Here is a 26,689-nt window from a genome sequence, read left to right as displayed (position 1 = left end):
CACGAAAGTTCCCTATACCCTCCTCCCACCCCTGCTTCCCTACCCACCCACTCCCACTTCTTGGCCCTGGCCTTCCCCTGTATGGGGCATATAAAGTTTGCAAGACCAAGGGCCTCTCTTCCCAGTGATGGCTGACTAGGCCATCTTCTGCTACATATGCAGCTAGAGACACGAGCTCAGGGGGGTACTGGTTAGTTCATATTGTTGTTCCTCACCCCCCTGTTTTTAAACAGCACCTCTTATTGACAATGGGGGCTTGTTGATTACTGGCTGGCCAGAGATTTTTTGAAGAGTTGGGATTGTAGGTGCACAACACTGCACTAAAGAGTTTTTATATGGGCTCTGAGGTTCAAGTTCAGGTTCCTCAGAGTTGTGCAAGAACCACTTTATCAACTGAGCAATCCCCCAGCCACAGGAAAAAGTTTTAAGTAGTGAGACTGGAACCTTCATCTCAGTTATTTTGATTTAATTATATGTTTCTAAAAGCTGTAGCCAGGGCTACAGCCACTGTTAATATAATGAAGCATTTAGTAATGTTTTGTTACTGTTTTAACTCTAGGCCTGAATTACTGGAGCAACTTTGGAAAGCCAGAGCTGAGAAAAAGAAACTACGTAAGACGCTACGGGAGTTTGAAGAAGCATTCTATCAACAAAATGGAAGGTTTGTTAAGCATTGGAGATGTTGACATGTTTGTCCTTCAACTCATGAAATGTATGTTAATATAGTGGAGTACACGGAACACAGGAGTATATGCTTACTGACAAGCCTGGTACCAGCTTGATCCCCAAGACCTACATAGGGGAAGAAAAGAACCAACTCGTAAGAGGTCTTCTGATCTCCATAAGTATGTCACAGCACATGTGCCCTTATGGTCCTCACACTAAGAAAAACCTTACAGCTATATTGCTTATAGGGTTGTTAGCCTTAAAAGTTAACATTTCAGGGCTGTAAGACTAGCTTGGTGCAAGAGCATTTGTCTAACATGTGCAAGGCCCTTGGGTTCAATCCCCAGCACTTAAAAAGAAAAAAAGTAAAATAAAAAAAAGTAAAATACAAAGAAAATAAAATTTTTTGTAACTTTTTTTGAGGCAGGTCTGTCCTGGAACTGACCAGGCTGGCCTGAGACTGACACTTCCCTGACATTAAAGGCATGCACTACCTTTCCTGACCACTTTTATAATGGTTTTTGTTTGTTTGTTTTTTGTACTCTCAAGACCTATTGTTATTAAAGGAAAAAACTGGAGTAAACCTCTTATAAGTTTTCCTGTAGCAGTTTTTTTGTTTTCTTGTTCATAGTGCTGGAGCTCAAGCGTATGACGCCAGTGCTCTACCACTGAGCCATGTCCCCAGCCACGGTGACTTTATATTGTTCAGAAGTGATTATAAACTCATCTCTGTCTTGGTGGGAATCTCATTTTGCAGCCATGTCTGGAACTTGCTGTGTAGTCCAGGTTGACCTGGAACATAGATTTACCTGCAGGGTTAGAGTGGTGTGAGCCACCCTGCCTGCTATAAGATCTCTCTTAAGAACGATCCCACAGTCAACGTGAAAGCCTTGACTGGGATTTGTTATTTTTTGAGACAGGGTTTTCTACATAGCCAAGGCTGTCATGGAACTCACTGTAGATCAGGCATGACCCCCTTGCCTCTGAGTTCAGGGATATTGGTGGGTGCCATTACTCCCAGATGGAGCCCTTCCTATTCTGATAAGCTTGAGTTGTCAGTGTGCTTAGTGTCAGGCTATCCACATCACTCCTGGAGGTGTAGGTGTGTGGCTCCTATAGACCAGTGTGCTGTGTGCCTTAACTGGTGTGCAGAGTTGACAGCTGGGGAGAGGTACAGATTGGTACATCCCTATGAACAGCCAGTCCAACCTAAAACTAGCTTTAGTCTCCTCAGTGAAAAATGATAGAGGGCACCAAATGTCTTCCTGTGGCTTCTGCAGGTACCTATGCGCACACACTTAAACAGAGGTAGTGGCAGAATTGAGGTAAATTAAGTCTCAAAAGTTTTCTGAGTAACTAGATGACCCTACGAAACCAGGGGCTGTAACAAATTATCTCCTGACCCCTGCTGCTTTTTTAAAAATAGAGTTTCACACTTAAAATGATTTAAAAAAAAAAAAAATACCAGGAAAATGGCTTAGTCAGTGAGTACCTGCTGGGCAAGGATTTGGATCCAAGTTTAGTCCTCAGAGCCAAAGCAAGATGTGGTGGTATCTAAGTGCTGTACCACTAGGCTTAACAGCCAGCCAGCTAGCTTAACTATTCAGCAAGCTTCAGGGAAACCCTTCCTCAAAAAGTGGACAAGACACCTAAGGTTTACTTCTGGCACTCTCCCCCTCTCCCTGTTTTGTTTGTTTGTTTGTTTGTTTTTGTTTGTTTTGTTTTTTCGAGACAGGGTTTTTATGTATAGCTCTGGCTGCTTCTGCCTCCCAAATGCTGGGATTAAAGGCACGTGCCACCACTGCCTGGCTGGCTTTCTCTTAAGCATGTATATGTGTATAACATATGTACTCATAAAGAAGTGTAAGAAACTATAACTATAAAATATAAAGGCATGACTCATGGTAACAGTCTAGCACTTACAAATCATCCCGCTTATTGATAAGTATGTAACGTTATTTAAGCAGTTAGTAGACATAGCTACTAATGTTCTTCCTGTGTGACTTAGTCCAATAGCCTCTTGCCCACAGAGCAGCTTCTAATTTCAGCTTAAATTTGTAACATTATGCTCCATAGTAGAACAAACTTTCGAGTATTTTACAGAGTTTCATCTTCCCTAGGAATGCCCAGAAGGAGGATCGTGTTCCAGTGCTTGAGGAATATAAGGAATACAAGAGAATTAAAGCCAAACTTAGACTTCTTGAAGTTCTTATCAGCAAACAAGACTCTTCAAAATCCATATAAAGTATGTTCCTTGAAAGTTGACGTCATAAACTGCTTGTGTTCCCTGACAGTTCACCATGTGTACTTGGCTGTACTTGCGTTCACTTTGTCAGGCACTCAGAAAGTCCCATTGTGTGCTTGTTTGTGGTTCCAGTAGGCAAGGAAAGCTGTTCCACATTACCACAGATCCTCTCCACACTTAGGAAACACGCAGGCTCCTTCATTGTTTTACTGCAGATACAGCTGTTAGCAAAGGACAAGAATTTTACTCTTTTTACTTCAAGAACTTTGAAATAAAAAGCTTTTCTGTTTACTTTTTGTTTTTTCTTTTGCATTACTGAAGAAAATTGAGAGGAAAATCTTCACACTGAATGAAATTCTTCGGTTGCCTTTTCTTATAAAATGACTGAAAATTTAAAAGAATATCCTATAAGTGTGACATATGGAACGGTATTTGTTTTTTTCTAGAAAACCAAACTGGATTTTCAAATCCTACATTGGAACACCTTTCTGTGTCGTTCCCAAAGTGACACCTGCGCAGATAGTACTTAGCCAGGGTTTGCAGTTCAGTGGTCACAGCCCCTGAACGGAGAGAACAGCGGGTAGACCACAAAGCAGCTCTGCTTAGTCATTGCAACATCACACACATCACTCCCAGAGCCGAGTCACATCACATGCTGCCTACAGGGCTCAGCTACTGTCACCAGCTGGCAATGCTGACTTGTCTGTCCCCAACCCACCTCCAGAGAATGTGAGGAAATAGTCATGCCAGTGTGGAGGGACTCGGGTGGTGCTCAGATTTGTGTATCATCAGATGGGCCTCAAACGAATGAGCACACCTCAGTGTGTTCTCCAAGGGCTAGACCACTGCAGCTTTCCAGGTTTATTCAGGGGGCTCCATCTCCAGTGACCACCGCTCAACTCGCCCCGTTGCTTGCTGTTCAGAGCAGCCACTCACAGGGTGTGTAGTGCTGCGCTCCTTGTCGTAGACTCTTAGCATCTTTTTTTCCTTTGGCTTTGCATGGCTTTTCAAATAATCTGCTAATCATTTCTTATGGGATAGTAACTTGTGTTAATAATATGACAGATGTGGGTCAGGCTTAATCTAAGTGGGTTGTTCCTCATACCCCACCCCCACCCCGGTGCTTTTTTGAATTGATAAATGTCTCACTTTGCCCATGCTTTGCATGTAATGACTCATGCATGATTTTCTTCTTAATAGTTTGTTTCATACAAATGGAATTTCGCATCTTTAATAAGGAGAGGAAAGCATGAACCTTGAGCGCTGCCACTATTATTACACAGTAAGAGCAGGAAGTAGTTTGATAATAGATAGTGTGTCTAAGTACTTCACATTTCACTTGTGTGTGCAATGCCTTTTTGCGGGAGAGGGAAAACCCAGCAGTAGTGAATGTGTAGTTGGAGGTTTTTTTGTTTTTTTTTTTTAAAGTACTGAATCATCCGGCCTTGTTTGTGTGGTTTCCTTTTGATAATGCTAGGTCATTCATAATGTATTTTTAGAAAAGTAATTAAGAATGCCAAAAAAACCCTGTATCATTTGATTTGAACCCATCATGTGGTGTACTTTTAGGTTTTTTTTTCCCCCCAGATAGGATTGCTACATGTAATTTTATGTGCACTGTATATTTTTACGAATGTTTTATTTTGTATACCACATGCAAAAAATGTTCATGTGCACTATTTAAATGTTTTAAATAATATATTCCTTCTGTATAAGGCTAAATCTATTTGAGCACAATATTTTTATAAGTCTGTAGCCTGACTGGTTTTGTTGAGTTACAGCTGCTTCCTTAATTTGGTTGTTGAGTTGTTTGGGCTGAATAGAGTCGTGAAGCAGCTCGTGCTGACTCACGGTTAGCAGTGGGGTAGTTAGGCGGCTTGCGAGAGTTCTACTTTGGTACAGATAAGAATTATATCTATATATAAATACTATATAGATATAGATATACATGTGTCCACCTTATAATTACATTGCTGTGTTTGTTTGGCTCTTCATTGTACAGACTTTTATAATAAAAGAACTTTACTGTTCTAAGTCATTGTAAATGTATGTTTGTTTTTCTAGGAGGTATTAATTGTTCTAGGTTTTTTTTTTTTTTTTTTTTTTTTTTTCGAGACAGGGTTTCTCTGTGTAGCCCTGTCTGTCACTGCCTCCCAAGTGCTGGGATTAAAGGCATGCGCCACCACTGCCCAGTTTTTTTTTTTTTTTTTTTTTGAATCATTACCCAGTGATGATGTCGGGGGACACAACCAGGTTGCTCAACAGTTTGGCCAGTGGAGTTATGGGGGAGAAGGCCATGTACCTACCGCTTCTTAGAGCTATTTAGAGAAGCTGCAGAGAGAATGCCGAAACTACCTTCCTTTTTATTTTCCAGACACGGTTTCATTATCTTGGTCTTGAATTCTTGCTCCTCTCTGCCGCCCAGTGCCAGAATTAGTCATTTCTTGTTGCAGTGAATTACTGCCTTGAAAAACAAAAGGGGCTAGAGAGATGGCTCAGCAATTAAGAGCACCGACTGCTCTTCCAGAGGTCCCGAGTTCAATTCCCAGCAACCACATGGTGGCTCACAGCCATCTGTAATGGGGTCCGATGCCCTCTTCTGTGTGTCTGAAGATAGCAGCAATGGTCTGTTCATATACATGAAATAAATAAATCTTTAAAAACAAACAAAAACTCAAAAAAACCCACCTGGGTGCTCCTTGCTTTGAGGGAAGTGGGTAGTAATTTTCAAGTTCCTTTAGTTACTGGGCACAGTGTGATATGCACACTTCTAGTCCCATCTACTCCTGGCCACAGCAGAAGGATCCTCTGAGCCCAGGGCTTCAAGGCAAGTCTGGGCAACATTTTCTTTTTTATATATATATTTGCCTCAAATTTTTTAATTTCTAAAATATTTGCCTTATTCATGCTTTAAATATACACCCTGAGCATTAATGTGTAAATTGAGTGCTGTAATTGAGTGTTCTGGGGCTCAGACCCACAGGACAGCCTAGCTATTAAGGGACTTATAGAAAAGTAACCTTTCCCTTTCTGTCTCTAAAATGCCAGTCACACACACTTTCCAACAGGAAGGCCCTCAAAGCACCCTCCTCTGCTAAGGTGCCACCCTCTAGTCTACTTTTAGGAAACTTGAAATGCTCTTCTAGATTGCTGTTTTTAGCTACAGAGTTTGTTCTGTATTTGACTTTTTTTAGGAGTTTTGGATTTTGAAGAGTGGAGATTATTTTATATTGATATAATACCTTCTTTGAATCTTATGACTTACATCTGTCCAAAGCAAGTGAGACCCTGGGATATGATATGGTTGAAACTTCCACACAGTTCTTGTACTCTGTACCCAGAGAGAACCGTCTCCACCTCTCATCCAACCTAGAGATCTGCCCCCCCCCCCATGAGTGAGAAGCATTAACTTGGACCTTTTTATATTTAATAGTGGTGATAAAAATCCTAGTGTGCCCATGTACAGATGACAGGAAGCACTTGATTCACGGGACGCATCCTATATAAGTGATAGCTGCTTCAGTGCATCTCGGCTGCAGACATAGCTCAGCGCTTAACATTTGCAGGCCGCTCCACTCAGTCCCCTGCACTGTGGGAGAACAGTGACGTGTGCTGCAGGTCATATAGTAAATGCCCCAAGGATTTACTAGGGTGCTGGTTCCCACGCAGTCTTACCTCCACTTGTCAGCTTGCTAGTGTAGCTTTCTCATCAGTTGGTTCAGTTTTAAACTGACATAGTGTAATTCCTTCTCAAGCTCCACCGCGTATAAAAAGAGCCTAGGGGAGAGTTTAGAAGTAGACTTATCACTGTCTTGTGAGGGAGATGGGGGGACAAGCCCCTGAAGCCCAGCCCACAGGGCGGTTGGGGCAGGTGATGGGAAGCTGTGAGGACAGTCTGCTGTGCCCGCCTGTCATCGAGAAGGACACCACCATGTTCCACTTCCTGACGTGGATGTCTGCACCACAGGCATGCCTGGTGCTAGAGAGGTCAGAAGAGGACATTGATCTCCTGGGACTGGAATTAGAATGTGAGCTATCCTATGGATGCTGGGAATCAAACGTGGGTCCTCAGGAAGGGCAGCCAGTGCTGTCCATCACTGAGCCATCTCTCCAGCCCCCTGGTCTTACTTTCTAGGAAAATGGAGTTGTATGCTTTAAATTTGAAACTGCAGAAAATGAAGAATTAGGTATAGCACATAGGACTCTGGCTCAAGAAAATAACATATATATATAAAACTTGTGTCCTCACTCTGCATATCCTGATGTCCCACATACCCTAGTTGGTGTATGTCACAAATACTTACTCTCGGAATTCTTGCTGAGTGACAGGCTGGTAATCGTCTTGAATTTCTGTAGAATAATACTTTTTCTCAAGCCGTTCCTTCCATCTTTTCACCTGCTCTGCCTCTTGGATCTCCTGTCAATTTAGTAAACAAGCACAGGCTGCCATCTGTATGTGCCAGACTCCCAAGTAGACTACTGGGGACCCCAGGCTCCCCACAGCCTGGGCTGGGAGCAGCACAGACAGGCAAGGGCGCATCTTCATCTTGTTTACTAACCTCACTCACTCCTCTTTCTTCTGCATCACCACATCTCTTCCCAGTTAAATCAGGGCTAATACTTTGGTCCCTCTTTTTCACTGCTGAGTTTTGAGTCCACAGTCTCCTATGTGGTATGTAGGTTCTCTGCTTGCCATGAGTCCTACCACAGCCAAGTATCCTTCAGGATACATCTGTGGCCATTCTTTGCCCTCCCTGTAGGTTTTCTGCCAGACTTGCACAGAAGTGACTCAGTCCATTGTAAACATTCCCTGCTTGGTTAATGGTCTGTGTGCACCAGTGTCATTTACCCAAGTCTCTTATACTAGAAAACAAGTGTTATTGTCCCTTCCTGATGTGGAGTCCTCCTGTGAACCATCCTTACCACCATTGACTTGTCTTGTGTCCAAGTACACTATTGCATTTCAGTCTTTTTGTGTGTGCGCGTGTGTGTGTGTGTGTGTGTGTGTGTGTGTGTGTGTGCACACGCACGTGCATGTTAGGATAACTTGCAAGGCCATGTGGATTCTGGAGTTCAAATTCAGGTCATCAGGCTTGATAGCAGGTGCCTTTACCTGCTCAGCCATCTTGCCTGCCTCATTTTTCTCAAATTTAGGGTGGGTAAAACAGATTTGTGAAAATTAGAAACAACCCAGGAAAGGAGAAGGGAGTGTCCTCAGGTATGATCCAAGTGTTTCAGTAAGCATGCGCTGGTAGCGTGCACATGCTGGTATTATAAGAGGCTAAAGCAGGGTGATGAGAATTTGAGGCCACCCTGGGCTACATCGCACAAATCTGCCTCAGAAGGAGCTAGAGTTGCTTCATAAAGTGCTTGTTAGGAAACCATGGGCACCTGCGTTCAGATCTCCGGCAGCCAGATCAAAAGCCAAGTTGTGGCATCGGGTGCCTGTCATCTCGGCTAGTCTAGACATGGATGGCTCCAGGTTCAGTGAAACCTTGTCTCAATAGAGGAAGATGCCCAGTGCTGACTTTGCCCTCCATCCACACACATGAACATGTGCAATCAAATCACAAGGCTAATTTAGAAAGCAAACATGCTTTGGACTAGGGCAGTGTCATGTGAAGATCCAGAGATCGTGCAAGGCAGCTAAGGAGATCCCTTCCCGGTGTGTCTGAGCACCTTCAGGATGGGCCCTCAGCCCTGTGGTCTGGGAGGCGCCCCTGTGCTGGCCGGGAGCTTGCTAGCTGTAGCTCCCCAGTTTTTGCGTAAGACTTTACTACTAAATGATCAGGCTGATTACACTGTAGGTACATGAGTGTGTGGGCTTAACTCGTTTTTAGAAAAGTTTGTGTGCGTGTGTTTGGTGCATACGACAGTGAATGAACACATGCAGAGGCCACACCAGGACCTCAGGTGTCTTCGGCACATTCTGCCTTATTTCTCAGTGCTAAGCTCTCAGGATCTGCCTGTCCATCTGTCCAATGCTCCGGTTACAGCTTTTCATATGGGTGCTGGGATTTGAACTCAGGCCTTCGTGCGTGGGGAGCAAGTGCTCTGACCCATTGGACCATCTCCCACTTACTATGCGGCTGAAGATAGCCTTGAACTCTTGATCTCTCTGCCTCCATCTCCCAAATTCTGAGACTGCAGGTGTTTGAGCCTCCTCTAACTTTGTAACTTCCTGCCCCATTCCCCCACTCTAGTGTTTACCACCATCTTTGGTTGGCTTATACTCATCCTTTAGAAGAATCTGCAGAAAGCTATAGCATTCGCTTAAGTTCATGTAGATTTGACCTTTATATTTGAAGCACACTTTTGTTAGTTATAAGAAGTCTGACGTTCTGTGAAGATATTCTAGCTATTATCCTGTTGATTTATGATGTTGAACATTTTCATGCTAACTTATTTTTTTCCTTTTAGTACATCCAAATTTCATTTGGATGAGCCTCATGTTTACCATGCTAGGTAAAGCTTCTCATACATACAATCTTAATTCTCACATCTTTTATCTCAGGAGTGATTTTATTGAATTATAGACTTATGTTTTAGAAAGTTTTGAACTGTACAAAATGTTACAAAAGGATGCCCAGATTTTCTCTAGGACTCAAAATCCGTGCAGAGGTATGTGCACATACACTCACATAGACGAGTCCACAAGTAAATCTTTTTAAAATGCTGACTGTGGTAGTCTACTCTTGTAATCTCAGGGCTGGGGAGCCAGACAGAAGGGCCTTTGGAGTTCACTGGCAATCTAGTCTAGTCTAATTGGTGAGTTTCAGGCCAATGAGAGAGCCTGTTTTAAAGGGGTGGATGGCATTCCTGAGATAATTAACCTTTGGTCTGTGTACATACCCATCTATACACAATGTACCCACACATACATGTATAAAATAATCCCCAGATTTGTGAAAATTAACACAGGTCCTTTTAATAGAAATGGTCTATTTATATATATTAAGTCCTATAAATCTCTCCATTGTTCTTTAAACCGCATACTGTGGCAAATGGGAAAGGCCACAGATTATGAGAGATATATTGGAAGTGATAACTGTTGCTATAAATTATTTCTATTAATCAACTTCTAATAAAGCGATCACTTGGTTTATAAAAATGAATTAAAACCTTACACTTTCATCAAAGCCTTCTCTTCTGGCTCGCTGGGCCAAGTCGTCAGTAGTTTTCCTACGAGAAATGCAAAATAAATATGTGAGTAAAAAGGGCTTGCAACCAGGATCGCTCAGACCTACAGCGAGGGTTGGGCTGTGTCTTCTTTCTGATGACAAATGCTGCTCATTAGGTTGGGCTGTGTCTTCTTTCTGATGACAAATGCTGCTCATTAAGAAAATGTAATTAATAGGATCTTAGCCATTAAAAAAAAAAACACCACTTTTGTTGTCATTAATAAGCACAAGTATTATGTTAAGCACAAGTCCTGTTCATAAATTATTATAAAGTGTTTTTATTTCCATAATTGAGTAGGTTGTGTACTACTTATGAGATTGTAGACAAGATTGCCTTTGCTCTCCTAATTTCCTGCCAGAGCCTTTCCTGAGTGGCAAAACACGTGCTGTGCTGTGCTGTGCTGTGCTGTCTTTTTAGTGGTTCTGCGGAACCCACTGCCTCTGGCATGCCTGAAACCTCACGTGGGGCCATGTTCTCTACCACTGGACTATGCATCAGCTCCATGCCAGGGTTAAATGAGAGTTCCACAGTGGCTTCAAAGCTTACCAGATGTTGTATGAAGATGGTGTGCTTAGACTCACAGTCAACCTCAACTTTCATAGTTTCTCCCAAAATACTGGTAGATGTTACCATTTTTGTATCTAATTTATGATTTCTTGACTTTATAATGACACAGAAGCAAAAACCATACTCTTTTTTGGGGGTGGGGGTGGGGGGGACAAGGTTTCTCTGTGTAGCCCTCCCTGGCTGTGGTGGAGCTCACTCTAGACCAGGTTGGGCTCCAACTCACAGAGATCCGCCACTTACCTCTGCCTCCCAAGTCCTGGGATTAAAAAACTGTAAAAGCATGCACCATCACTGCCTGATACAGAAATCATACTTTAAAATATGATTTTTATCCCAGCACTAAGGAGGCAGAGGCAGGCGGATTTCTGAGTTCGAGGCCAGCCTGGTCTACAAAGTGAGTTCCAGGACAGCCAGGGCTATATAGAGAAACCCTGTCTTGAAAAACCAGAAAAAAAAAAAAAATTTTAATCTTTTTCCAGGTTGGGGAAATGTGGTAAGACTCTCATTATGCTGCACTGTAGCAGGTAGCAGACCTCCCTGTTGGCATGTATGTGGTCATGAGAATAGTCAACACTACAGTTGGCAATGTTGCCAGTGGATTTTAGATATACAAACCCAATAAATTACACGATAATCAACACATAACAAGTAGGAGTCTGCTAACCATGTCCTAAGTTGAATGTCTGTGTGGTGGTTTGAATGAGAATGTCACCACCAGCTCCTACAATTGAATGCTTGATCTCCGGTCGATGGAACTGTCTTAGGAGGTGATGTCATGTGGGGGTAGGCTTTAAGGGTTTAAAAGCCATGCCTTCACTAGTTAGCTCTCTGCCTCCTGCTTGTGGGTCAGATGTCCACTCTTGGCTGCTGCTCCAGCGCCATGCCTGCCTGCCTTCCTGCTGCCATGCTTCCTGCCTTGATGGTCATGGACTGGAACCCTCTGGAACGGAAAGCCTCGAAGTCTTTCTTCTAAAAGTTACCTTAGTCAACAATAGAAAAGAAACTAAGATGTTCTTGATAGAATTTGCAAATGATAAAAAAAAGTTTTACTATCTTACGTTTTCTTTTCTTCTTTAGCTTGAGCTTTCTTGAGTCTGAGTTTCTCGAGAACATTAAAGCAACTCTGGTTTAATTAAAAAGAGTTTGAGAATTCATCAAAATTTTTTTCCTGTTTTCTTCATATTCAATCAAGATGCATGAACTATGACACGTTTTCTATAAGGACTCCTGCCTAAGAAGACCCCTGGCACAGCACCGTGATCCCCTCGCTGTGGCACAGCCTCTGGCCTCCATGGTCTGCACTCACAAGCACATACCCATACACAGACACACCTATTGCCTTGCTAATTAAGGTTGAAGTCTGCCATTGACTGGATAACCTGAGCTCAGTACATAATCGAGGAATCCCATCATTGGTAGGGTTTTCCCCTTTCTCCGACCTTGTCTGGAGAGTTCAACAATCACCCACACCCACACCCACACCTCTACCTGCAGAATGTAGCCTTAAGACTACAGATTCAACTTCCTTTCTCCCAATAAGAACCCAAGAACCCTTTCAGCTAGCCCCTGAGATTCCTGAAATGCTACCCCATGCTAAAGAGGCCTTTCTGTATTGGTACCTAAGCCGAGTGCAGCCCTTGAATCACCCCAAGTAAAGTTGATGTGCATCCCTGCAGCTGGTCACGGTGTGTCATCTTCTCTGTAGGGCTGCCCAACCCCCAGTCCATCCTCTGAGCTCCCTTTGTCCTCATGGGCCCATACAGGCCTTCGATCCCCAAGGGCAGAGAGGGTCACACATATCCATATACACAATTAAAAATCTTAAAAGATTTTAAGTGCTAACATGGATTGATTTAAGTATGTTAACACTTATGTTAACAGTATTCTCTTACAGGTAAGTTTCAAGACAAAGTTCTAAGCCTCACAGGTCCATATCTACTGACACTTCTGTGAAGTGCTCTTGGAATTACCATATGTACAAGTCCGTAGAGAGACATGCTGGGTGGTTTTATTCAACTTGGCACCAACTAGAAGGGCTTGAAAAGAGGGAACCTCAGTCGAGAAAATGCCCATACCATATTGGAATCTGTGTGTTATTTTTCCTGATTAATGACTGAGGAGGGAGGACCCAGCTCACTACGGGCAGTGCCACCCTGGACCCATTGTCCTGGATGGTATAAGAAAGGGTGTGTGAGCCAGTAAAAGCAGTACTCCTCCACAGCCTCTGCTTCAGAGGTGCTGCCTGAATGTGCTGCCTCCACATTCCTACCTTCAAGTTCCTGCCTCAAGTTCCCTTGATTATAGACTACAAGTTGTAAACTGAAATAAACACATTCCTCTCAGATTATTTTAGTCATTGCGTTTTATCACAGCATAACTAAACATAACTAAGGAGGTAAGGTAACTCAGAACGAGCCAGATATCAAAGACAGCAGATTCCACTCTGTCAAGAACAGAAAGTTGCCAAGAGAGAGAAGAGCTATGAGACTAGTTCATGGGTAGAGAATGGCATGAGAAGAAGGCAGAGCGAGAACGTGTGTTACGAAGACAGTACTCAGTTCTGGAGCACCCCGGAGCACACTGGAGCACCCTGGAGGCCGCTGTTAATTCAAGACCAACCTGGTCCACACAGCAAGGCCCAGCCAAAGCTGCACAGTGAGGCCAAGGCTGGAAAGGTAGAACTCTAGCTCATGATAATTGAAGCAGCTTGAGGCTTGGGATAGTTGGGAGAAGAAATTGAGCTTAATTTCTTCAGTCCTGAGAATCTGCTCGATTCAAAGTAGGAAGGCCTGGGGTCAGGTTAGAACAGTAAAGGTATTATCATGGGGAATGAAAGGCAGGGAGAATTCGGAGGGTCCTTGAGATTCCACACGAATGAGTGAGACCTGTGTCTGCAGAGAGGCCGTAAGCCTTGAGGACAGACAAGGCTTGAACCAGGAGAGCCTCAATATTGCTGCCATAAACAGCAGGAGAGCAAAGCAGATAGGGCAGACAAGGCAGATGAGGTGATGTGCACCCACTCGTCCATCATCTGTGGAGTCTGATGGTGGAGGTTTGCTCGGATCTAGCCTGAGAAACATTTAGGAGCAATGGAACACTTTCTGTTTATCATCCGACAGTGTTTTGTAGTTAGCATTTAGTATGTGAAATTTTGGCTAAATTGTCAAAGCTGGGATGTAGCTCAGTCTAGATGACTTACCTAGCACGCACGAAGCACTGGCTTCCAGCCCACGTACCGCATACCTGTTCTGGCGGTGCTTGTCTATAATGCTAGCGCCCAGGAGGCACAGGCAGGAGGATTGTTAAGAATACCCTCAGCAGCATAGTGATTTTGAGGCCAACTTGTAGACCTGAAACCCTTTCTCAAACAACAAAAAGACCCAAAGGGCACATGTCTCACTGGAAGATTTAAGTGATCTAAAGGTGAATTATATTTAGGAAAATACTTTAACTTACCTTTTGAATTATTTTACCAAGTTCAAAATCTGGTCTTCTGCCTATTGAATAATCAGCCTTAACTTCAGAATAGGTGTCATTAATTATTGCCAAGAACATGTTCTGGGGAGAAATATTCAAATAATTATGTCAATAAAATGTGCATAAGGGTGGGCACACAGCTCAGCGTTAAAGTGTTTATGTAGAATGTTAAAGGTCCTGAGTTTGATTCCCCAGCATCCCAACACACACACACAGACTTTTAAAGCTGGGTAGTGGCTCAAGTGCCTATAGTTCGGCTACTTGGGAAGTTGAGCAAGAGTCACTTGAGCCTTCTTCAATCAAGGCCATGCCACCTAAACCTCTCCAAACAGCACCACTAGGTGGAGACCAAGTGTCCAATGCCACAACTTTGTGACTAGTCTGCAATGAAGAAGAAAGAGTGGGAGTCCTTCTTACCAGGAGCACAAAGAACACAAAGAAGATGAACGTGATGAAGTAGATGGGCCCCAAGATCCAGTTGGCCTGCTGGATGCCAGCAAAGTTAAAGTCCCCGAGGACAATTCGAAATTGTGCAAATCTTTGGTGAGAAGAAAAGCATTAGAAAATGTTCCATCTCTTCATTCACATACATGACAGCTTGGGATTGCTAACGACTCTGGATGCATAAGACACATGCATTTCCTTTTCGTTCTTCAGTGTTGGGGATTAAAGCCAAGACCTCTTGCATGCTAGGTAAGTGCTCTACCACCGAGTCGCAACCCAACTCTTCCTGTCCAGCTTCTATTATGCTGTGGCAGCAATCCTAAACATGGGCTGCGCATGGTAGAACATGCCTATGATCCCAGCACACCAGAGGGTGAGACAGAAGACCAGGAAGGAGTTTGGTGGTGGCCTCCCTAACATTGCAAATTTAAGGGTTTTGTAGGCTACATGGCACCCTCTAAAAAAGTAAAAATTTCTCTAAAGTCACTATCAAGCTCTCCCCAAGGTGGGGCTATATAGCTGGCTCATCAGGGAAAGGGCCTGACATGCAGGCATGAGAACCTGAATTTGGGTCTCAAGCACCCGCCTGTGCCAAAGCTGAGCGTGGAAGTCTTGGGGCAGGATAGAAATGTATGGAGTCCAGGAGCTCACTGACCGCCAACCAATGAGCTCCGGGTTCAGTGACAGGCCCTGAAATAAAACTGAAGGGTGAAGGAGGTGACTTAGCAGTTAAAGGGCTTGCCACTAAATCCAAGGAAAGAATTGACTCCCACACATTGTTCTCAGACCTTATCGTGCATAATCCCTCCCCCCACCTCCTGTACATTCACCTGCACACACACACACACACACACACACACACACACACACACACACACACACAAGGCCACCCAAATACATGCGAACAGCACACATGTATCGTACACATACAAGGAAAGAAAGTCCCCTAAGGCGTGATTAGCAGTACTTCAACAGCTGATCAAGTAGTTTAGGCAACTGTAACTGTCCTGTTCCTTTCCCTGTTCCCACACATACAATGGAGTATTACTAAGCCACGAGGGGAAGTGACATCCTGTCATCTGCGGGATGGAAGTGGGGGACCACTGACAGAATGTTACAGTGACAAGCCACCTTACTCTCCTTTGAGCAGCAAGCACTCTATCACCTGAGCTGTATCCCCAGCCAAAAAATAAGTAAAATATAGGAACTAGTTCACTTTTGAAGAAAAGCTTGGACATTTTTGTAAGGCACATAACTATTCACTTGTACAGGTTCGTTTGCAGTTACTGATTGCTTTATAAACCTAAGTTTTTCATTCTTTTTTTCTTTTTTTTCTTTTAAACTGGGTAGACCTAGTCAGGCTGGTCTTGAACTTATGATCCTCCTTCCTCAGTCTCTTGAGTTCTGTGAATATAAGCGTGTGCCACACACCTTCCTTTTATAAAGCTGTTTTTACATATTAAAATTTTTTAGATGATTTTCTAGTTTTGAGACAGAGAGTCTCAAAATACATAGCCCAGCTTGGCCTCAGCTGAGCTCCTTCTGCTTTGCCTCCTGAGTACTGGGTTTTGGGCACGCACCACCACGCCGGGCACCACCACGCCTTGGTTCAGAAGGCTACTTTAGAGTGTAAGTCTGGCACACAAGCAAGGAGCAACTGAGTTAACAGGGAAAAAGATTCTAGAGATTATTTTTCTGACTTGACCTACCAATGACTGAAAAATAGATACTACCGCCTAGTTTAGTTCTCAGATGGCAGATGTTGTTTGCATGACATTTAGTCTTAGGTGAAATATAGAACCAAGATTTAAGTGAGCTACTTATCATACGACTTTCTGTGATTTTTTTTTCCCAGATAGAAAACATTTGCGCCGGGTGGTGGTGGCACATGCCTTTAATCCCAGCACTTGGGAGGCAGAGGCAGGCGGATTTCTGAGTTCGAGGCCAGCCTGGTCTACAGAGCGAGTTCCAGGACAGCCAGGGCTACACAGAAAAACCCTGTCTTGAAACAAACAAACAAACAAAAACAACAAAAAAAAAAAAAGAAAGAAAACATTTGCATTACACATTTGAATTAAAGGGCTTACATGGAATTTTGAAAAGTGGAAAAATCATCAACCTGTGACCCAAAAACCAGAAACCCCAGCTGGGCGTAAGCGGAGAAGATGATGAAGAACATGATGGCGAACCCCACAATGTCCTTCATGCAGCGGGAAAGCGTTGACGACAGCTGCGACATCGTCTCATTGAAGCTTATGAACTTGAATATCTGAAAGAGACACGGCGCAACAGCGCATTCCAGTGGGGCTGTTTAGAGTCCAGTAAATTAATTTCAGAAGAACTTGCCAAATAAGAAGAAGACAATGATACACATGGGTGTTTGAAGATTTATAAGCACTCATTTAAAGGTCAAATTCATTTTAAAATGACTTTTGGGGGGATTTGCATAGGTGATGGGGTTTGTGGGACAGGACACCACAGCACATGTAGAAGTCAGGGGACAACCTGGGGAAACCGGTTCTCTCTTTCCCAAGGATCGAGCTTGGGTCACCAGATTTGGGTAAGAACCTTATCCAGTGTGCCAAATTGCTTAAAAAAAAAAAAAAAATCACTTCCTGGGGCCGGTGAAATGGCTCAGCGGTTAAGAGCACTGACTGCTCTTCTGGAGGTCATGAGTTCAAATCCCAGCAACCACATGGTGGCTCACAACCATCTGTAATGAGATTTGACACCCTCTTCTGGTGTATCTAAAGACAGCTACAATGTACTTACACAAAATGATAATAAACCTTTGGGCCTGAGCAAGCGGGGCTGGAGTAAGCAGAGGNCCTGAGTTCAATTCCCAGCAACCGCACAATGGCTCACAACCATCTGTACAGCTACAGTATACTCATATACATAAAATAAATAAATCTTAAAAAATTTCACTTCCTAGTGGGGGAAACGCTTTCCCTCCATACACTGTAGTAGTTTTACTAATACACACGTCCTACTGGATTACACACCAAAGTGAAATATAAATACCTTTATCCACGCAAAGAAGATAGTGATAGCAATTATGTTGTTATAGTAAATGTGCCAGTATGCGAGGAAGTAAAAGTCGGGATAGCTGTCAGTGTTTTTCAGCAGCTGTCCAAGCAAGAGAAAGCTCTGCATGTTACAGTACGCATAGAAAGACACGGCGAGAAAACAGAGCTGGAAGAGAGAAGGAGGAGGTTAAATTGGAAACCATTTCTGTCTCGAAATGTCTCTCAGCCTCTGAAGAAACACACGAAGAAAGTCCATTAAATGCTTAATAAAAAGGGAGGGGAAAGATGGGACGTAGGCTTTTAAGATAACTCTGTTAAAAGTGGCTTATTGAGTCTGTTTTCGTACCAAACACAAGGGAGCCGCCTGCCATCAACACAGGCCTTCGGCTCCTCAGGAAGAGATTGGTCAAGCTCTGGGACCAAGAGCATGTAAATGTCTCTTCTCTTAAGTCTATTGCAGTGATTACTGTGTTCAGAACCCCATGCATCTCCGTTGTCTCTGGTCCTAACTAACTACAACACAATGAGGGAAATGGGAGGCCTGCCTAATGGCCCCATGATCGGTCTCCTTCCACAAGCCTTGTGGGTGTGAGGAGGTCACACCGTCTCCAGCTATAGAGCCTGAGAGGAGAGTCCACCTCTATCGTGGACACAGCCCCCAGGACGCTGCCGCCCAGGCAGTGCCTTGCCTGGGCCTCCCCACCCTCCTGTGTACCTTTGTCTTCCAGCTGCGGTCTTGGCGGACTCTCTCTGCTTGGCAGGATGACAACCCAGGCACAACAGAGATGTTATAGAATGGAAGTAGCTCAACTGACACGTAGAGTCACTGTATCTCATGTTTACTGGCCATCCTAGAGTGCCAGTCTGGTACTCTAATGTCTAAGGGCTTCTGTGCCACCACCCCTAAAAGCTTAGTCTTTCCTACTGTGTAATACAACAACAACAACAACAACAACCACCACCACCACCACCCTTGCAACCTGCATGAGCCGGCCCCTTAGAATGCTGTAGTGAGCCTTTTGGACGGGGACTTCAGATTCAGGTTATCGCTGGCATTGGAGATTTAGAACTGCTTGAGTTTTCCTTTGACTTTTCTTTGGCAAATCCTTACAGTAAGTAACACTTGCTGTTCTGCTCTCTGCGGGGCACTGTGAGGGAACCTAGAGAGACAGATGGGACACTTCGCTTTCCTTTCTCTTTTTGGTGTGTGATGTATGCATGTGCGTGCAGACGCACATACCTGTGAGCGCAAGCAGAGGCCAACAGAGGACGTTCATCCACCTGGTGTTCCGCTCTGCCACTCCCTTCCTTACTCCCAGAAGTTGGGTTTTCCCCTGACAGCAGGGCTCCCAGTGCTGGGGTCACCAGCTTCTTTAGATGGGTGCTGGGGATTCTGACTCAGGCCTTTATTTGCTCTACCCACTGAGCTATCTTCTTAAGCCTTTCCCCCCTTATTTTTAATTTTAGCTCAGGTCTCACTATGTGGTCCTAGCTGGCCTTGACCTTCTGGAGTTTCCTATCTCATGCTCCCAAGTAGACGGGGCTATAAGCACTCTGTGCTAAGCCTCATGCAAATACATTTTGGGAGTGTGGCTATCAAGACCTCTCATGTGCTTTAAATCATAACACTGGCACACACTTTAAATCCCAACACCTAGAAGGCAGAGGCAGGGCAGATCTCAGAGGATTAAGGCCAGCCTGAGTCTACATAGTACATTGGGTCAGAGGAGTGATGAGAGGAGAGGGAGGGGGGAATGAAGAGAGTAAGAAGGGGAGAAGAAGTGGGGAAGGAAGAGGAAAAAGAAGGAAACCATTACTTGTGGAGTCCCCAAGGCTTTTGCTGGCCCTCTCAGAACTAAATCAGAGAAAACAGGTTTCTCTCTTTTAGGGGCATAGGATTAGACTGTCCTCTAAACAGCTCGTTTTATATTTGGTACTTGTAGCTTTTGAACTAAGTCTTGGATGAATAGAAAGTCGCTGTAGGTTCAAAAGGGATCCCCCTAAATTGTGCCTCTGGCTACCACTCACCAGCAGCAGCAGCATTTCCAGCCAGTTCCAGACACTTCTGAAATAGGCAGACTTAAACTCATTCACTTTCCTCAGTTCTTGTATTATGAAGATAAAGAGAAAAATACAAAAGATGATTTCACAGGAGGCAATGAAGTAGTCGTAGTAGGAGACGTATCTGAGGAGCTTCACAGAGTAGAACTGCCAGGAGGTGAGGAGGCCACCCGTTGCAGGGAACTCCACCAGTAGCCTAGAAAGCGAAGGTTGTGAGGGTTTATGCTCGAGTATTCAAGTTGCTGTAAAACTTCTAAATCAATGATAACATGGAACTCAATGCCAATCACTGATTTTATACAAATGTGTTTCCATGAGGGGCTGGGGAGATGGCTCAGCAGTTAAGAGCACTTCCTGCTCTTCCAGAGGATCAGAGTTCAGCTCCCCACATTTACATGTGGCCTTGCAAACCCTGACTCCAAGAGACCCGACATCCTCCTCTGGCCTCTGCAGGCACCACATATCCCACACAGGGCACACACATGCAGGCAAACACCCATACATATAAAATTTTAAATTTTCCTTTCAAAAGGGAAGAAGTCTCAGAAACTCAGATGCTGAAGTGAGACGACAGTCAGTCAGTCTGGCTATAGGGCGAGAACCATTTTTCATTTTAAAGTGTCTCCTTGGGTTTGAGAGTTCAATTAAAACCTTCCATTTGGGATGGCACCCATGTGCACTGCAGACCAAGGGACGGCTCAGTGGGCGAGTGCCATCTCCCTAGCCTGTCCCTGCTGCTCTTGGGCCAGTTGCTCTGGGAGAACTCGCTGGACAGACAGCTATGGTCTGGTTCTGTTCAAGCAGAGCTTGACTTTAGCGCCAGTTCCTCAGCTCAGGTCTGCAGGACAGACATGCATCCTGCTCTGAGGGTGGGGTCCTGTCACTGGGATGTTCAAATAGCTGAGCTGTGCCCCTGCCAAATGGCTTAGTGTCTTCTACCCTTTGTCATTGCTCCAGGTGGCAGACCCAGCAGATTTCTTGTGGTCTGTGAAGTGGCTGCCAGTTTGTTGGATTCCCATTTATCTGTCTTGTTTTGAATCAATATACCAAGGAAAAGCGACTCTTCAGGCCCCACGAACATGGGCTTGTCAGATGTAAATAGGCAAATACCCCGGGATGATGGTGTGCTGTTGTGAGCTTCCAGTCTTCCAGTCATAGGTCTCTTGATGAACCAACCAGTGATGTCATCCAGCATCTGAGAGCCAACAAGAACCAAGTGGGTCACCATGTGGAAGAGACCCTTTGTCAGTGATGGCTGTCCAGTGTGTGGAGACCCAGATCTGCCTGGTAAACTGACACCAGAGTCCAGAGACCAAGGCAAGACCTTCAAAACAGTCCACCAGCAGGGCCTTCCACGCCATAGACATCTACAGCTATTCACCCCAGAAAAGGGTCTGAGGAAGAACCCTTCTAGTGCATCAAGGACCATTCTCGAATTTATAAATACTGCTCTACAGTTTTGTTTTGTACATACACACACACACACACACACACACACACACACACACACACACACACACACACAACGTGTGCACATCTTGTTGTAAATGGAGGTCAGAGGACAGCTTGCCAGACTCCCCTCTCCACCATGCGGGCCTCAGGGACAGAACTCGGTTGTCAGCCGTGGTGACTCAGTGGGTGATCCTGCTGGCTCTGTGCTGTTGTTAGAACACCTCCAGAGGCTTGTTCAAGGTGGCTGGTGCTAGTGTAGGTGTCCTTACGAGGGGCATCTTGATGGCAAATGACTTCCAACAGAGCTCCTAGGCCCCCATTTCTCTTCGGAAGGTAAAGGAAGCCCTTTTGTTAGCCGTATTTGAGACTTGGTCTACACCACAGTAGCACATACCCAGAGCATTGATTAGTCCTGAAATTTCTTTCTGGATTTCTTTATACTAAACTGAATGTTCAACAGAAGCCATAGTCTTATGACATGAGCATCATTAGTCCGAGTTACCTCTTCAACTGTACGTATGCTGGCTGGTTTTTATGTCAACTTGACACAAGCTAGAGTCATCGGAGGAGAGGAAGCTCAGGTGAGAAAATGCCTCCATGAGGTCAGGCTATAGGGCATTTAGTGATTGATGGGGAAGGGTCCAAGCCACTATGGGCGAGTCACCCCTGGGTTTGTGGTTCTGGGTTCTATAAGAAAGTGGGCTGAAGCCAGGCAGTGGTGGTGCACACCTTTAATCCCAGCACTTGGGAGGCAGAGGCAGGCAGATTTCTAAGTTTGAAGCCCGCCTGGTCTCCAAAGTGAGTTCCAGCACAGCCAGAGCTGTACAGAGAAACCCTGTCTCGGAAAAAAAAGAAAGAAAGAAAAGAAAAGAAAAGAAAAGAAAAGAAAAGAAAAGAAAAGAAAAGAAAAGAAAAAAGAAAAAAGAAAAAAGAAAAAAGAAAAAAGAAAAAAGAAAGTCAGCAAGCCACTAAGTGCAAGTCAGCAGGAAGCTCTGAATCAGCCCCGGCTCTGTCTCTCTTCATGATGAACTTTGTTTGGGACATATACGCTGAAATAAACCCTTTCCTCCGCAAGTCACAGCTTTTAATCACAGCAATAGAAACCCTAATATAGTATATATGCTGGAATGTATATGAACCACACTTTTAAAATCATGGTGGGGGGCTGCAAAGAGGAAGAGGAGGAGGAGGAGGAGGTGGAGGTTGGTTGTTGGTGGGTGGGAGGATGAGGGGGCAGAGGCAGCTCAGGGCAAGCTGGACAGCAGCCAGAGTCAAGGAGCCAAACCCAGTCTCTGCCACCTCCTGCCTTCAGTGTGAGCCCTGGCCAGGGGCTCGACACATCGCACCCCAGCCTGCCTCTTCAGTGCCAGGCAGCCAGGAGGAGGGTAAGCGAGTGAGCCACTGACGGCCCCAATGGCTGTCTCCTCGCTTCCACTCCCCACCCTGACCCCGGAGAGCACCAAGTCTATGCCCAGGGCCAAAGCTGGAAAAAGAAGCTCAATTCCAATCTCGACGGGCTGATGAGACCTCAGAAAAAGAATAGCAAGAAAGCAAGAAGCAGCTGAACATCTTGATGGACTACACAATGAAATAGAATTAACGAACGAGCCAGTGAGGACATTTTCAAAGTAGAACAGAAATATAACAAACTCCACCAACAAGAGGCCAGAATTGATTGCCAATATACCAAATTTTGGGTAACATTTGTCAACCATCCACAAGGGTCTGCAGTGCGTATGAGGCTCTGCATTGTTTGACCAGAGTTGAAGTGACAGAATTTGAAGACATTAAATCAGGTTACAGAATAGATTTTTATTTTGATGAAAATTCTTACTTTGAAAATAAAGTTCTCTCCAAAGAATTTCATCTGAGCGAGAGTGGTTACCCATCTTTAAAGTCCACCGAAATCAAATGGAAGTCTGGAAAGGATTTGACAAAGCGCTCAAGTCAAACGCAGAAGGCGGCCAGCAGGAAGAGGCAGCATGAAGAGCCAGAGAGCTTCTTTGCCTGGTTTACTGACCACTCTGCCGCAGGTGCTGACGAGGCAGCAGAGGTCATCAAAGGTGACATTTGGCCAAATCCCTTGCAGTACTGTTTGGTTCCCAATATGGGATGAAGGAGAGGCAGATGACGATGATGATGAAGAGGAGGAGGAAGGATTGGAAGATATTGATGGAGAGGAGGATGAAGGTGATGATGATGATGAAGAAGGGGAGGAAGGGGAGGATGAAGGCGAGGATGACTAGCACAGAAGATTGATGGATTCCAACCCTTTAAATTTTCTTTTTTAATTTCCTCCAGTCCCTGGGAGCAAGTTGCAGCCCTTCCTCCTTGTCCCCTGTGCTCAGTCGCCCTGTTCTGAGGTCTCAACTTCATGGTTCTCAACTAATTTGGGGGAAAATATCTTGAACAAAGTACAACAGGAAATGAATCTCCACGTTGCTGCTCTACATTTATTCTTTTCCTTTGTCTCAGAAACTGCACTCACCGCCACTCGGAGCTCTGTGGGGGAAATGAGAAGCCTCCAGTTCCCTTGGCTCTGTTGGAGGCTGGAGGGGGCTGGGCCCCGGTGCAGCAGTGCACAGAGCTCTTAGCTGTGTTTCTCTGGGCTCAGAGATTACACTGCGTCTCTCGGATAATACAGACGGTTAGCATTTACCAACATGTATCTACTTTCGTTTAATAAAAAGAAAAAGGAAAAAAAGGGGGAACAGATGGTGAACAGGGGTAGTTTTGAGGTGTTGGGGGGGTCAGGTGGGCATCTGACAACATGGCTTCTCCTTTGGCGTACTTAATTGTGATGTGTAACAGATATCCTTGCAGGTTTAGGGGACACTTAAAATTCTTTCCTGATGATGACTCGAGCCCTGCCCCTCGATGGGAGAATCAGCAGAACCTGGAGGGTTCTATTTGGAGTTGGCATTCTCTGTTGTAACTTTATTTTTTACTTTTTTTCTTTTTTCCTTTTTCCTTTTGGTTTTCACTGGAAGGAAAAATATGCTCATTTTAAAAGTTGAAGTGTATAAGTTGCTTTGTTACAATAAAGTCAATGTGTACACAAAGGTTAAAAAAAATCAGTTTAAGGGCTGGTGAGATGGCTCAGCGGGTAAGAGCACCCGACTGCTCTTCTGAAGGTCCGGAGTTCAAATCCCAGCAACCACATGGTGGCTTACAACCACCCGTAACAAGATCTGATGCCCTCTTCTGGAGTGTCTGAAGACAGCTACAGTGTACTTACATATAATAAATAAATAAATCTTAAAAAAAAAAAAAAAATTAAGAAGAGATGGTTAAGAGATGGATCAGTTAGCCGGGTGTGGTGGCGCACGCCTTTAATCCCTGCACTCGGGAGGCAGAGACAGGTGGATTTCTGAGTTCAAGGCCAGCCTGGTCTACAAAGTGAGTTCCAGGACAGCCAGGGCTATACAGAGAAACCCTGTCTAGAAAGAAAGAAAGAAAGAAAGAGAGAGAGAGAGAGAGAGAGAGAGAGAGGGAGGGAGGGAGGGAGGGAGGGAGGGAGGGAGATGGATCAGTTGGCAGGATAGCTCGGGCCTGCTTCCAAGCCTGACATCAGTTCATCCCTGACCTACACATGGAAAGAAAGCCAGCTCCCACAGAGTGTCCTCTGTCCTTGTGACACATGCCATGCTGTGGGACATGAACCTGAAATAAATAAATAAATGCAATACACATGACAGCAAAGTGACTTAATAACCATGCACAAACTCACCCCTGAATTCATGGTTCACACATTGACTTACTTTAGTCATTAATAGCTGACTGAGTTGTGTGTAGAACCTTACACACAGAATAGGTGCAATCAGAAAGGACACCTTTAATCCAGGGCTATATAATATAATTTTCTTCCTTCAAATGCTGAGAGCAAAGTGTATCATAAAACATTTTGAAATAAGTAAGATATTTATAGATTAGCTTATTTATTGGTGTCCCCTTTCCTATTCCCAGACAAGTCACACAGCTCAGAGAACATACTGGAAAGCCTGTGTAGTAATGTCTCTACTCAGAAGCCACTGTGCTATGGCGACTGCAGCTAGAGAGGGCTTCTCAGAAACCACAGCTCTTCATGTCAGAGGGAGGAAACTGGTTGTTCTCCTTGGTTGGTTTCTCACAGACCTCTCTGGCCTTTAAAAGTCAAGATCACATAATCTGGTAAGACAAAATATTTGTTTAGGCATTGGGTGATGGACAGAAAGAGCTGTACAGAGGTCTAACCCTTTCTTTAATATATAAAGATTTTGAGGTTGTTCACCGCTGTTTCAGTTTCTCCACGATTTTTGGTAATTAAGAACAGGCAGTAATTCAGGGAGGCAGCGTTTCTACCATAATATTACAGTATAATCCAACTGTTATGTGCAGCTGGGCTCCTACTTAAAGATATGAGAAAAATCTATTGTCACTGAAATGAAATGCTGCCTAACAGATACAGCGCAGCAACAGACCTGTTCCCTCTGCGCGCAGTGGATGCTCACAGAAGGGGACAGCGCAGCACAGTGGATGCTCATAGAAGGGGACAGTGCAGCACAGTGGATGCTCACAGAAGGGACAGCGCAGCTCTGCTTGTTTCATAGACGGTGAAACAAAGAAGTAAACAGATAAAAGCAACGCCCAACACTGCTTTGTTTTAAAGACATGGTCTCTCTTCATAGTACATGGAACACAGTCATGTCCTGGAACTCACTATGTAGACCAGGTTGGCCTCATACTTAAGGAGATAGACCTGTCTCTGCCTCTGGAAAGCTGGGATTAAAGGCATATATAACCATAATCAGTTTATAACCATCTCTTCTTAAACCACATTCAGGACACACACACGTGTCAGCAGTAAAACATTTCCAAATGCACAATGACTAAAACTTAATTCCAATCAAATGTGCGATGAATCAGACCTGTTTCTGGCTGTGCCAAGCAGCAGTGCGCATAGCTTCCCTGCAGCCTGTGTTCTGAATACACAGCAAGGCACTGGGCACTGCTTCCCATCCCACAACACCAATGCAGACTGCCCCAAGCCCCCGGGCCACATGCCTGACTACAGCATCAATTAGCACTATATATGCAGTGTTTTCTGCTCCTAGAGAGACAGAATGATTTGATAATGGGGAACAAAGACTCAGCATTATCCTCCCGTTGTTTCTGAGCATGCAAGTATCTAAGCACTAGATCTCTGAATTATACTGTGGTAGAACATTTGGTTTAAAAACTGTTGTTTCCAGCCAGATGTGGTGGTGCACACTTTTAATTTGAACTCCTGAAGGGCAGAGGTAAGGGGTATCTGTGAGTTCAAGGCCAGCTTGGTCTACATAGTGAGACCCTGTCTCAAATGGGTAAAAATGAAAGAAGAAAGGGAGAATAAATGAAAACAAATACTGTCTGAATTGTGGACTTGAGTTACTTAAAAATAACAATGACTTCTGGCTTGAGGTTAGGACAGAATTTTCAACAATTTCAGTTACGGCTCTATGGCTCTGAACGTACTTCTGTCATCTGGTACTATTTATGTGAAGTGGTCTTCTCCGCACTGACAGTTATAAAAACCAGAATATCGATC

The 26,689-nt window shown here is 44.4% G+C and overlaps 2 protein-coding genes and 1 pseudogene across 8 annotated transcripts in view; 2 read left to right on the top strand and 1 right to left on the bottom strand.

Moving 5' to 3' along the window:
• The window catches only part of Fam13b (family with sequence similarity 13 member B), a 66,014-nt gene extending 61,069 nt beyond the window's left edge, over positions 1-4,945 (top strand). For 4 of the 5 annotated variants that reach the window (XM_029546802.1, XM_029546800.1, XM_029546799.1 and 1 more), the window contains 2 exons: positions 560-661; positions 2,787-4,945. In XM_029546802.1, the coding sequence (XP_029402662.1) occupies positions 560-661; positions 2,787-2,910 (226 nt within the window). In that variant the 3' untranslated portion in view covers positions 2,911-4,945. The remainder of the gene's footprint in view (positions 1-559; positions 662-2,786) is intronic. The other variant, XM_029546801.1, reaches the window with a different exon arrangement.
• Positions 2,763-26,689, bottom strand: part of Pkd2l2 (polycystin 2 like 2, transient receptor potential cation channel) — a 33,631-nt gene continuing 9,704 nt past the window's right edge. Inside the window, exons 6-15 of one of the 3 annotated variants that reach the window (XM_021214274.1) lie at positions 19,639-19,867; positions 17,606-17,776; positions 16,669-16,850; positions 14,555-14,675; positions 14,117-14,218; positions 11,719-11,783; positions 10,039-10,093; positions 7,216-7,328; positions 6,587-6,688; positions 2,763-3,295 (exon numbers count right to left, since the gene is read on the bottom strand). In XM_021214274.1, coding sequence (XP_021069933.1) covers positions 6,604-6,688; positions 7,216-7,328; positions 10,039-10,093; positions 11,719-11,783; positions 14,117-14,218; positions 14,555-14,675; positions 16,669-16,850; positions 17,606-17,776; positions 19,639-19,867 — 1,123 coding nt within the window. In that variant the 3' untranslated portion in view covers positions 2,763-3,295; positions 6,587-6,603. Of the gene's footprint in view, positions 3,296-3,739; positions 3,941-6,586; positions 6,689-7,215; positions 7,329-10,038; positions 10,094-11,718; positions 11,784-14,116; positions 14,219-14,554; positions 14,676-16,668; positions 16,851-17,605; positions 17,777-19,638; positions 19,868-26,689 lie in introns of those variants that run through there. The other 2 variants (XM_021214275.1, XM_021214276.2) reach the window with 2 other exon arrangements.
• LOC110333403 lies at positions 20,751-23,428 on the top strand (annotated as a pseudogene).

The sequence above is a fragment of the Mus pahari genome, chromosome 15 (genome assembly GCF_900095145.1).
Source record: "Mus pahari chromosome 15, PAHARI_EIJ_v1.1, whole genome shotgun sequence".
NCBI lineage: Eukaryota > Metazoa > Chordata > Mammalia > Rodentia > Muridae > Mus > Mus pahari.
This window is presented reverse-complemented; position numbering and strand designations above follow the sequence as displayed.